At 38.8% G+C, this 12,840-nt stretch overlaps 1 protein-coding gene across 2 annotated transcripts in view; it reads right to left on the bottom strand.

Moving 5' to 3' along the window:
- The window catches only part of KDM5B (lysine demethylase 5B), a 54,356-nt gene that overhangs the window by 15,257 nt on the left and 26,259 nt on the right, over positions 1 to 12,840 (bottom strand). For both annotated transcript variants that reach the window (XM_048071063.2, XM_066983202.1), the window contains exons 8-17: positions 11,282 to 11,440; positions 10,561 to 10,680; positions 10,130 to 10,288; positions 9,521 to 9,702; positions 6,509 to 6,671; positions 5,389 to 5,508; positions 3,556 to 3,750; positions 2,964 to 3,145; positions 2,239 to 2,363; positions 1,738 to 1,888 (exon numbers count right to left, since the gene is read on the bottom strand). In XM_048071063.2, the coding sequence (XP_047927020.1) occupies positions 1,738 to 1,888; positions 2,239 to 2,363; positions 2,964 to 3,145; positions 3,556 to 3,750; positions 5,389 to 5,508; positions 6,509 to 6,671; positions 9,521 to 9,702; positions 10,130 to 10,288; positions 10,561 to 10,680; positions 11,282 to 11,440 (1,556 nt within the window). The remainder of the gene's footprint in view (positions 1 to 1,737; positions 1,889 to 2,238; positions 2,364 to 2,963; positions 3,146 to 3,555; positions 3,751 to 5,388; positions 5,509 to 6,508; positions 6,672 to 9,520; positions 9,703 to 10,129; positions 10,289 to 10,560; positions 10,681 to 11,281; positions 11,441 to 12,840) is intronic.

Raw genomic sequence — 12,840 nt, 5'->3', positions numbered from 1 at the left:
ATATTTATGTATGCGTACACACACACACACCCCCCTACACTGCAGTATTGTCACAAGATGTTTTTTATAACCAGAAAATACATGAACTAAAAAAGGTATTTACAGAAGAAAAGCCCATGGTCATCCAGGGTTATTGAGCATAAAGATGTACAAGGTCGCTAAACTCCCGGAGTCTCTGCTATGCAGAAAAGGTGCCAGGAGGCCTGGTGAAGGAACGGGATGGATAGTGAGAGCATCCCTTTGTACTGGCCCTGCTGTCATACTTCTCCCTTCCAGTATCATCTATAGGCTAGTGCCAGACAAGAATGCTGGCACTACCCAGCTGCACTGTCTTTTGGCCTGATTCCAATAGCTGTAGAGGGAATGATTTTCCAAACGGTATCTACTACGGCTGTTTAATCACCCATGGGTGTACACCAACGTTTAATCACCAATGGGAAGTACAGCCCATCTACGTTTCTTCAGGTACTACAGACACAGAAGGTGAGCAAGAGTCACAGGATTTACTCTCAGAGAATGTTGTAGTACTTTTCTGCTGCTGTGACAGGGAATTCATCCGCTTGTGTATGCAAGACAGTAGAGGTGAATTTGCAATAAATCTCTGCTACAAAGAAGTAAGCAAGGATGGCTAGAAAGGGAAAGTGCAGCTACAAAAGTCATGTCTTAACAGTAGTTGAATATTTTGCTGCCAAAGTCCTTAAGAAGTCAGCCTTTAAAGTACTGCATGAACAGGGTGACAAGCTACAATATTCCAGCTGAGGGAGGCAATATGCAGAAACCACACGCGTGGGGTTATGCTAAGACGACGAGAAGCTACGCTGACAAACACCACATTGTTCAAAACAGCAGAGAACTGAAAACTGCCCAGGTGGGCCAAAAGAGAAACAGTTTTCCCTGAAGTACTTCATGTTATTACATTATTGGACTTGCGCAATATTGTCCTAGACACAGGTAAAAAAGTTTTTGTTAGAAACTTGTCATCCCATGAGGCTAGATGTAGGTCAGGGTGGAGAACCTGCAACAGAAGATGGTAATCTATGATTTCTGAGACAACAGCTGGTACATCAATACAGTCACAATAGATTTGATGCAGTCAGGAGATCTGGCCTTGTCCTATACTGGATCTTCTGACTCCTTTTAACTCATTTCAGGCATGGAAAGTGCTAGCAAGACCAGGCAGACAGACATCCAGTCCACAAGGGCTGTATTACCCAAACACTGCCCTGTCTTTAAATTCCTTGAACAAATAACATGTCTAGAAGATTTAACACAAGTGCTGCCAAAGAAAGAACAAGTATTTTTCAAGAACTCTAATATAACAGCCCCACTGCATCAGCTCAGGAAGTGAAGATTTATTTTTCTATGAGGCATAAAGTGTAATAAATATAATGACATATGCACCACTGACAGTTTTTCAGTTCTCACTGCACAAAGGGATTGTATCATGTCGGGAGTTGCTCTGTCTAGAAATATCACGCCATTTTTTCCCTTTCAGGGAACAACTGAAAGAATTTACTGCCCAGATGCTCAACAGAGGGGAAGAAGAGATAGGAAGCTCAGGATGTTCAACTTATTGCATGGCAGAAAGGTGAGTCTCCCCTGTAAAAGATAGCTCTCTTCAGAAGAAAAAAAAATTGCTTTAATTTTTAAGTCTTACAGAACACTGGCATCTATCAGTCGCCACTGTCATCTATCTCTGATGACTCAGTTTTGTTGCAAACATGTAATAACATTTACCTGGTTTGTCTTTTGCCATTAAGAAGCTGTTGCGCAACTGAGGCACATTTGTCTGCATCCTGTGTAACTAGTCTGAGGTGTCGCAGTAGGTCATTATCCGGAAACTTTTTCATTTCTGATTCTTCTATCAAAGCCTTAAAACTGACGAGACCTTTTGGGAAAGATACTAAGTTAACATAAGATACTAAAGATACTAAGATAACTAAGTTTGTGATGGATTTTAAATGGTAAGGCTAAATAATACAACACATTTAATATATTTCTATTTAAACTTCAGTTAAATTTCATGTGAAAAAGAAAAGTGATTTATAATCTTCTCACATAGGGACAGCTTAGCATAATTTCTGGAACTGTAACATCTGAAGTATTTACTTTAAAACAAAATTATATACAATTTCTTTCATTGTCATATAAGGCAAAATTTGCTAATGTTCAAGAATTAAAAACTTTAAAATTAGCCTTTTAAAGTTACGTTTTGCAAACAAAAGGTAAGATTCTTACTTCTTTTATTGTTAATTTTTGCCTCCAAAGCTTCATTAACATTTGAAGCCCATTCGTTGTATGATTCTGCACGCATCTTTAGTGCGTTCATCATTGGATAGAGCTCCTCCAGAGTGTAGCGGTACCTAGAAGTAACACAGAATTCAAACTCTTGAGCAAAAACTGGGGAGGAACATGAGGATGGGAGGGAGAGGCATCAAGATATGCTGGCCCATACAACACAGATACAATCTACTGTGTACTAAGGTTTGTACAGGACCCACGACCACACCATGTTCCACCTAAGACAACTGAAATCATACAATTACTTCAAAAAGCGCACAAGCTACATTTACGTACGACAAAGATGCAACAAATATCAGGAAAAAAAATGTGACAGCAGGAAGGGAAGCTAACAACAAAAAAAAGATTACTCTGCAAGGACTGGAAGTAATATAGGGGACAATGACATTGTTGCTATAAATAAAAAAAGCAAACTAATTTATCCAGTAATTTTTGCCCTTATAGAATAAGAGCAGAATGCTGAGAAGAAAATGTCTTTGTGTATGAGTACAAAAAAGGCACTTTGTTTTGGGGGCACTCTATTTGCAAAGGACTGTGAGAAGCAGAATACTGAGACTAGCACCATTGACAAAACGGCACAGGCACTGGATTGTTAGTCTGCAATATCTACATGTATAATGAATATCTCCAGAACCCAATGTTATTTGCTATCTAAAGCTTACCCCAGTTTATATTTGTAGGTGGGACAGGAACAAAGATCCTCTACATGATACAAGCATACCAGTAATCCAGGTTTACATGGACAATAAACAGCAGACATGAAACAAGTGGTTTTACACTTTAAGCACTGTCGCTCATCATCAGGAAACAACTCAAAAGCCACTCTCTCCGAGTCAGTCACTCCCTGCAAAAGAGCACGTTACATCACTTCAAAGTCTAACAAACAGGTGATTATTCCAAACTAAAACATTAGAGGCTAAATTTATCAAAGGAATAATAAAGTTTAGAAATAAGATATTAAAACCAGGCAGACAAAGATCTTGGTTAATGAAAAATCAGCTATTCTGACAACATTACTAAGAGAATAAACATACTTTAAAAAAGAAGTCTGAACGATATTAAAGGGCAGATGATAAAACAAGGTTCATGATAAATGGTTCTTTTTCTAAGCATTCCTCTGAAAGCAAGTGCTACTACTCAGGTAAGTACTATGTAGCTTTAAACCACTGACAACACAGTGAATTATGAGAATGTATTGTGCACCACTGTTTCAATGTTCCTTCATTCATTGTAATATTATTTCCAACAACTCACCAGTTTCTGAACCTTCTCACGCAGCATCTTCTCATCATCAATCATAATAGCCATGTCTTTTTGAACAGTAGATGCTACCACAACATCAAGAAATTCTGCTTTGGAAGCCATTTTACATATCATCTCATCATGAGAAAACACACAGTAACGGTGTAGCAGACGATAATGTTCTACACATTGGCGACCCAATGGCAGCTGCATTGAAAAATCATTTAAAAAAAAAGAATTTTTTGTGAAAATTACATTAAGATACTGACTTTTTATTTTGCTAACCAAAACCAACCAGATTGGAGGTCAAGACAAATCCTTCCAGCACCAATACTTATAATTCTGAATGTAAAATAAAAGAGAAGTCAAGACCCCCACTGACTTCTTGTAAACCAGAACTGCTTACAAATCCTTCACAGCAGACATTGTGAATGCAAGTTGTTTGGCTAGGCTCAAGGGGAGAACACACCATCTGGAAGAGACCATAGCGAGGGGCAACTGAATCATTACATCACAGTAGGCTCAGAAAGACCCAAGTTAAAAATGCATGGTGGCTGGGGCACCATGGAGGATGCAAGGCAAGCTGGACTTTTAGTCTCATACCATACGTCTGTTTTACAGAAGACATCAACTGTACTTCAGCACGGGAAATCACTGACTCCACAAACAATTAAAGTCCCTAATTAACCCCAGACAGACTTACGAATTCATTAAAAGCTGGGCAGGTTACTCATTGCTTTAATTTAAGACTCTCTGCTGACCCAGGTAATGCTGATGCTAAGGTTACGTGCTAGTCCCATATGAAACTCCCAGGAGAGCAAGAGGGAAAAATGAAACCAAACCAAATATTATGAAAATGCAGTCCCTGTGCTGCAGAAAGCTTTCTTTCAGTTTCAGTCATCTACTTCTAAGTCTCTTTTTTTGTTGTTTGGTTGGTTTTAAATATAGCAACATTTTTAGATAGGTCACATTTACAAATAGCTAAGACCACTTGGCGGGGCGGTAGCAGATCATAAGAGGATTCATCTGAAATACCAGTGGTTTCAACGGGCCATTATGAAATCAGGCAAGGACACACTGAGTCTGAGAGATCTGATGAGAAGGAGAAATGATAACTTGTAACGTCTTTGGAGGAACTCTCCTTCATTCATTCTCATTAAAAAAATTAATAAATTACTATGACCTACTAATTGCAACGTGTACCTATATCTGTTTCAATGAGTTGAATGAAACTTAGAGAAGGATTACATACCATTACTTTCTTCCTTGTACTTCAGAACTTTCTGTTCCCTTCTCATTAGGTAATCTTTCCTGAAAACATATACTACCTCTCCTATCCAACTGGACATACTCACATCAGTTGTGATTTTTCTGTGTATTTCCCCACCCCCCACGAGAGCTATCAAAGTCTTCAACTGTTCTTAACATGGGATTATGTGTGCCATCCAATTTAACCAACAAATTTAAAATAGAAGAATCTAGAAATAAGCCCAAGTCAGCTTTGTTTTTCAGCTGTACAAAGGATAAGAAAGGAATTTAGGGATGAAAAAAGAGTAGTTTCAAGCAGCACTGGTGCACTTCATGTTGCAGGCATACACAAAACCTTACTGATCTGCTGCTACCTCAGCCCTAACTTACAATTTCAGACTGAACTTTCAGAACCAGAGACAGCCCACAGCTCACTATGTTAAAGTACCTTTAGCAAAACATTATGTTTCCAGTAACAGGCTCGTTATGATTTGTGGACTAGATCTATTCATCAGCAGTAAAATACTAGGAGGTGTACATCAGCTAGGAACAATTTTGGAACCGCACACTTTATGAAATACTGTTTTTGGAACGTACCCAATCAACAGTGCAGAAGTTCACAGCTTCAGCAAAATTGAAACCCTGATTGAAGCCACTGTGATAAGCTCTTGGAAAAGTGATCACAAACTCTCCAGCACACTGATTGGTTCGATAAACCTACGAGAAAAGACAGACAACCATTAGGTCAAAACTGAACAGAACTGAATGTTGAGAATATAGATTTCCAGTTCCCAGTTACTTCTATGGTAACTTCATATAGCTTTCAAACCCTAGAATTACAATTGGCATTCAGTAACACACAAAACCCCAGAAAGCAAAGGGATTTCATTCAGCCATACTCGCACTCTGAGCGATTTTACATCAGCTGTCTGCCTTTTGCACTTTTAGCTCGGTTGACAGTTACACCGGTAAAGCACAGGTGAGACTCTTCAACATGTAGCTGAAAGGGAAGAGGAATTTGGAACATACTCAGAAGTTTGTACACTGCTGTAAATCTAATACTTCTGGTGATAGACAACCGGCATGACAGCAGGCGGATCATCTTCCTGCATCTTTAAATTTTGAACTCTATCAAATCACAGCAGACACTGTAAATTGTGCCGCTTTTTCCACATTTTCCTTTAAGTCCCAAGGTCAGCTAGTCAAAAGCTAATTAAGTTGTAAAGGGACATAATTCCCATGAAAAGTCTAATATGGAATATGATGGAAACTGATGAAAAATGTTTTTAAATAGCTGAGAACTTAACCAGAAAAAATAAGAGGATGTGGATGACACACAAAGGAAGAACAGGTTTTGGCCACTTGCCAGAAACTCTATGCCCAAAAAAATGGGTCTGATTAAAAAGACGTACGAAGAGCTCCTGTCATTGTTTCAAAGGTCACGACTACACTTTCCATCTGAGATACAGAAATGGAAATACACTGAGGTGGATCTCCAGAGAAGAGTTTGCCAAGCAATTCCAAAAGCAATGATTCCATTGCCCATCTGTTCATACTGGCACATTACACTAGACAAGGAAGATACAACACACATGGAAACTACTACCACAACATCTCTGTAATAAAAGTGGTTTCAATTATCAACTTTGAAGTAGAATTCAGAGCAAATGAAAGAGGGTTGGGTTTGGGGGAGTAGCACAGGAGTCCAACAACATACAGGCACTCCGTGGGCCATCAAAGTATTCGGGTTCATTATGGTGACAAGTTGGTGCAAGAGATCTGGCTGAGATTCAAATAGCTCTGGAGCAAGCTTCTTCATTACATCCTCCAGCTGTTCTGCTGCATAACCTGGGGCTCCATACCACGTTTTAGGCTCCCCCCTGCAAGATTATTAAAAAAAGTTAAATATAAACAATCTTGTAAGATACATTTTCAGTCTCCTGCTTTAAACACACCATGTCAAAAGAAGAGTATATCACCAGGAAGGAATGTAAAGAATATGCGCTTTCCTAAATCTTCACTTTTTATGCAGGTCCCTCCTCCAAACCTAAGTTTTTAGCTGCCTACATTTCTGAGTGCATACTTTAAATATTCAGGGGGCGAGGTGGGAAGGCGACACATGACTGAAGAAGTCCTCAGTGAAGTTCTGTTGACTCCAGCACAACTTCAAAATCTAAGCTGTTTGTATTTTACTACGAACACAAATTCCCTGTTGGATCTAACAGCCAAGGCCATTTCTTTCTGTCTTGGTCATAAATTGCCATAAAAGCAACACACAGTAAGTAGAAATTACGGTTCCATATTATGTAACTGTACGAGAAGCAAAAGACATCAAGAAAAAAAATCCATATCCGGAGTAGAAACAAAGAACCTTTAGCAACAGTTTAAACCAGTGCAAGCCAGTTGAGAAAATTAAGGTAACGCAGATGTTTTCCAACAAATGTTGTTTCAGGTTCACAATGAAGCAGGCTCACTTCAGAGATGAAAATGCCTCCCAAACCCTTATAAAGGAAGATGTTAGAAAAGGTACTTAGAAATGAAAACAGATGAATCACTTTCACCCAAGACTACTGAAGAGCTGGCAAAGTAAAGCTGACCCAACACTTTTTCCCTTCTTTTCCTCCAATAAATCATGAAACAACTGGGAGAATTCCAGAAGAAAAAAGATGATGACTCAAGAAGCATTTTCCTTATATCTAGGAATTTATTCCTATACTCAAAACAGCACCTCTATCGTGGTGAAGAGAACAGCAAGTGGAAGGGACTGTGGAAGTAAAACTATATTAATATCACTAGGAGTGGCTTAAGTAGAGTCTTTAATACAAAAGTGACTAAATGATTACAGATTACACAGCCCAGGACTTGACCATCACCTTGGAACAATTCCATGAGTTCACAAAGAGCAGTCACAGATCCAACTACAACCTGTCCTATGTAAACCCAACGCTGGATATGTGTCAGTGTCAAGGAATGGATGACAGGCAGTTATGAGCTGTTCTAAACCTGGAGCAAGATACTGGGACCAGGGGTTTCTGGACTCAAAGAGAACAGATAGTGGAGAAACATAAAACTCTAAACTATGTGTAAGGTTTCAGTCTTACGAAGGCAGCAAGCCGAGGAATGGATAAAGGCAACAGTTCTTTCTGCACTACTACCAGAGAGCTCCACATTCCTGCCTTTAGTACTATTGGCATCAATGCTGACAATGCTTCCTCTGATTCATATCATTTATATATTTGCAAGTATCGTTAGAAGCAATTTTTTTTCTTCTCGTTTTATCCATTTCAAGAACTAACACAGGATTTACAGCCACGTAGGAAAACTCTTTCCTTTGACATTGAAGGTCTGCTACTGTAACCTGGTTCACTTGGGACTATCTACTAAAATGTACTAGGAACCAAGCTACTTCAATGCACATGAGAATGCTGAAGATGGATGCCCCATCCCCTTTACTTTGCAAGAGTGAGTCCTGTCTTCTGAAGTCTTTTCAGAGTTTGCAGCATAGTCTCTCTAGTGACAGGTCATTACGACTTACTTCTCCGGGCAAGAACACTATTAACCCCAACTACACATTGTTCTCAAGTAGGCTAAAAGGAACGACAACAAAAAACAGACAAGCTTATAAGTTGAAGGGACATACAGAAGAATATCTGCAAAGGAAAAGAGAAGACATCAAAAGACATTCATGTTGGTGTCTGTGAACGTATGTACATGTGTGCACATATACATGTATACACCTACGTATGTCTGGCCTTGACTGCAAACACCAATGTAATGCACAAGTTATCCAGAAAGCAAGACTACTTCAGCTCCCCAGCAAGCTCTCCTAGAAGAAATAAAGTTTCTATTTGATCCAAAAATCCTCCTCTCCTTCCCATACCTTTTAGCCTGACAGAAGTTCCAAACAAAAAAAAAAGTGACAAATGACAATGAAGAACATTTTTACAATGTGATCTTGATCACTCAGTTACTTAATCTCTTTCACAAATTGATTTTATTACTGCCAAATACTAAGAAAGGAAGCCATTTAAGTCACTGACTACTCAGAGTGTGCTACATTAGAAGCTATTTCAAGGAGCAGCAATTGAGTAACAGACCAAAAAGACGACCTACTGAATAGTGGCTGGGATGTGGTTTTACATGTGGTTTTACCATTCTGATGGAATACATAAGGGAAAAAAAAAAAAAAAAAAGGAAAAGAGCTTGACAGGTTTCAGGTAAAGTGACAATTCTGAATAATTCAAACTCTAGAAAAGCTGTTAAAAGGTGAGAAGTTTAAGAAGTTCAACCTATTTAGAATATCAAAGAAATGGCAAAGATCTGTCCTGATTACAATTGACAAGTGTTCGCTTGATGAGAGGATTTATGATAAAAATCTAAGAGACAAAAAGTATGCAGGATCCTAGGACTGTTAGTTGAAGCTACATGGTTTTTAAAACAACTTGCATGATTTTTAGTTTCACACTGAGCATAATAAAACATCTGATGAAGTATCTGCTGCATCTCTCATGGATTTTTTTTAAAACTGGGAATGGATGTCTCTTTCCAAAATATGACCTCTTGTTCAAATGCAGGAATCATTGTGTCAAATTTAAGCCTGTTATTATAGAATTGTAAGGTTTATTCCAGTCTGAACTCTATGAATCTGGTTTTAGTCCATTAATTAAAAGGGGGAAGGGTGAATAAAAGGGAGATTGCTTCTCAGGCTGAGTTGATCCCTCTCACTCACCAATGCAGATAGTTAATCGAATAGCTCCAATGATCTTCAATATGCCAACAAAATGAAGAAAAGCACATTCCTACATATAGCCAAGGTAATTTCATTCCACATATGTCTGCAGTGATGTGAGCAAGAACAGACTGCTCCATCACAGGCATGTTGTTTAAATTCCAGCCACTATCAAGGTATTCCTGAAAATTGAACAGAACAGTCACAAGTTTAAACAACATGAAGTGGAAAAAAAAAGGTGAAACTGCCAAAAGATCAATAGAAGAAAAGCACCTTTCCCAATTGAAAATTTTAAGAAACAGGTCAATGAATCATAGAACAAAACCTCTATTGTCTTCGCTCTTTCCCAAAACCTTATCTGACCTATGTTAGATTGAGATTAACAAAATAATAATCTCAAAATTATTTATTAACTTCTAATATAAACCCATGGATTTTTAACATAAAAATAAATTATTTCTTCAAAACTGATGTAATTCTCTTCCTCAAATACTATGCCAGATACACAAAACACTTTGCAGACCAGTTCCATTATGTTGGTTTGAACCAAAGAGACCTATTTAATGAAGAGATGATACAAACATACCCAGTGAACTAATAAAGACCTACCTCTTCTTCTGGTCTCACTTTAAATTTCCCATCTCTAACTGGGAAGCCGCTGCCAAACTCCTTTGAAGCAATGTCAGCTCCATATTCCACTGTAACATCCTCTTCAATGGTACTAACAAGTCTCCAGAATTCCTTTTCAACCAGCTCAGTTGGGACCATCTAAGTATGAGAAAAAGAAAAGTATAAACGTACAAGGACTATATACTCAGGAATCAGTATAGTAAGGGGCCATGCATAAAATCTAGCTCAGGTAGGAACCTCCATTAACTTAACACGTTTCATGTCAAAACTGCTTCAGCAAAACAAAAAAAATGCAACAGAAATGGGCTTGCACCCTGGACACGTTGCTTCTTTCCACCCTCCCCCGTAAGTTACATAAGCACTGAAAATGAAATCTGCATTATGGCATTAGGATAAATACGTGAACTTACATGTACTGGCATGTTAAAATAGTCTGACTTGAATGCATCTGCCATTTCTCCAAAGGTGCGCAGCGTATAGTCTCTTGCTGCTTGTTCAAAACCGAATGCTTCTTGAGGCTTATTACACTCCTGCAATTAAAAAGATAATTACTTTCGTATCTATTAATACGACGATCTGCACTCAGATTTTACACAGATGGGTTAGTATTACCCCATTTGGCAGGGGCAGGAAGGCACACCAAAATGAAATGACTTCCCCAAGTCACACAGCCAGAGGACAAGTCAGAAAGCACACTCAGAGTGCCCTGACTCCATGCTCTCTGCTCGATTCACCAAACTACGGTATGTATTGGTAAATCTGCACAAACACCAATGAATTAATATGCCAATGTCATAATTTCTCCTTCCTTTAATACAGCTAAGCAAAAAAGGTGCAGAAAACTCCATACCGAAACACCCAGTGAGATTCCAATTTTAAACACAAAGGGAAGGCACGAATTAAAATCCAAACTATTATTTGGAATTTCAGCAATGCTAGTGCAGATCAAGTTTTGGCTCCACAGTATTAAGTGATAGCTTTGCAATTTGAAGCAATCCCAGTCTTCATTTTAGTTTTGTCCTTGATCACCTTGTTTGCACAACTAAATAATAACAAATGGTATTTTCAGTCCCTGGGGCCACATTTAAAACAGACAATTTTCAACCTATCTTTTACAGTTTGTCAAATTACCTGAGCCAAACACTGGGGGCACCTCCAGTCCCCTTTGGGAACATCATGAAGGGGTGGAATTAAACAAAAAGTATGGTAACTGTCATCACAGCCATCACACAACAGGAGACGGTCCTCATCATTACCACTGCCACATAAGAGACATACATACAAATCCACCTGTAACAAGAAATTGCCAGAGTGGGAATTTGAGCACTTAAGGTAACTCATGGTAAAAGAGCAGTTTGGTAACTAAGTCATGCATGACATTTGTCAAAGCTTCTTTATTTTCTCTCTGAAATGGAAGCGAGAAAAGCAAACACAAAATTTTTATGTCTTTGTAATTTATATAACCCCCTTTGAAATTTAAGGAAGGACTACAAAAGTTGCAAGCTCTTCCATGTAGCTTTTTTCAAATGATGGAAAACTGGATTCAGCAGCCAGGATAGTTTCAAATCAGCAGTATGTGGATTTGACAAGAACATTTTAACATCTGTTGGTGGCTCACATCCTTTTTCTTGTTGCTGTCATGCGTAACGCACGCACAGACATTTCAGTCTCCTCTGAGACCAACTGTCTTGAGCCTCAGAAGAGAAAAGGGGGTTCCTCTTGATGGGAATGTTCCTGCTTTTCCTCAGAGATACTAGCCAAGACCTTCTTTTTTCTCTGGAAAGGTACTGGCTTCCCAGCAAAGGTATGTGCTTTTGGAGAGGAGGGCACAGTTGTAAAAGAAGTCTGATGGAAGTTTCACACAGCAGCTGCAGAGCCCCAAGAAAAAGGTGCAGGCACACCAAACGCGTGGGAAGAGCTGTCTTCTACCCGTACTATGTTATACCTTCATTAGCAACAGACTGGAAGGCTCCTTTCAAATACGGAATAGAGCTAATGGGGACAAGCCAAGCCTGTTGCCTGAGTTCATGAAAAAAAATAAACTAAAAAAAGCACCTCCTGTTTCACCCAGCCCATCCCCTTTTTTGGGGAGTCAGGCTTCTAGCACTTGCACATTTCATTCTCAGGTGTCTTAATTACAGGTGTGGATTAAACAATGAATACTTTTGGTTTTGAAAGAACCCAAGCAGTAGCATAGACAGAAAAAAATCTCAGTATTATCTTCTCACAGGCAAGCTAACACTATCGCTTTGCTGCCTCTTTTGTTGTTGTTTGGTTTAATTTAGGGGTGGTTGTACATGGAAGGCTGGAGCAGGAAATTATTTTTATGAAACATTTTAACAAAAAAGCTTCCAAGTTTGTAGTGAAATTGTGAGCAAGTGGCAGGTCTGTTGGAGAGCTGGGTGCAAAAGCTCGCATTTAAACTCCCTTTGAGATTACAGAGAGAGATCAGTTCACAGAAGAACAAGTTCTATTTTGACTCTTCTTTCAAAATTATTTTGAGGCTGTACCTTGGAGACAGAAAACAAGTTACTTGAGTTATAGATAGTGAAGCTTATCTCTCCTGTTATTTTCAGCTTTGTAGCAGCCTGAAGCTTTACAAGTGTCTACACTCCAGCAGTCACAGGCACTGCTTTGTTTCAACCAAAGAAATACACAAAGAATACAACGGAGTCCTTACTGCGATTTAA

Source organism: Anser cygnoides, chromosome 25 (assembly GCF_040182565.1).
Source record: "Anser cygnoides isolate HZ-2024a breed goose chromosome 25, Taihu_goose_T2T_genome, whole genome shotgun sequence".
Lineage (NCBI taxonomy): Eukaryota > Metazoa > Chordata > Aves > Anseriformes > Anatidae > Anser > Anser cygnoides.
Note: the sequence above shows the minus strand (reverse complement) of the source record. Positions and strands in the feature narration are given on the sequence as shown.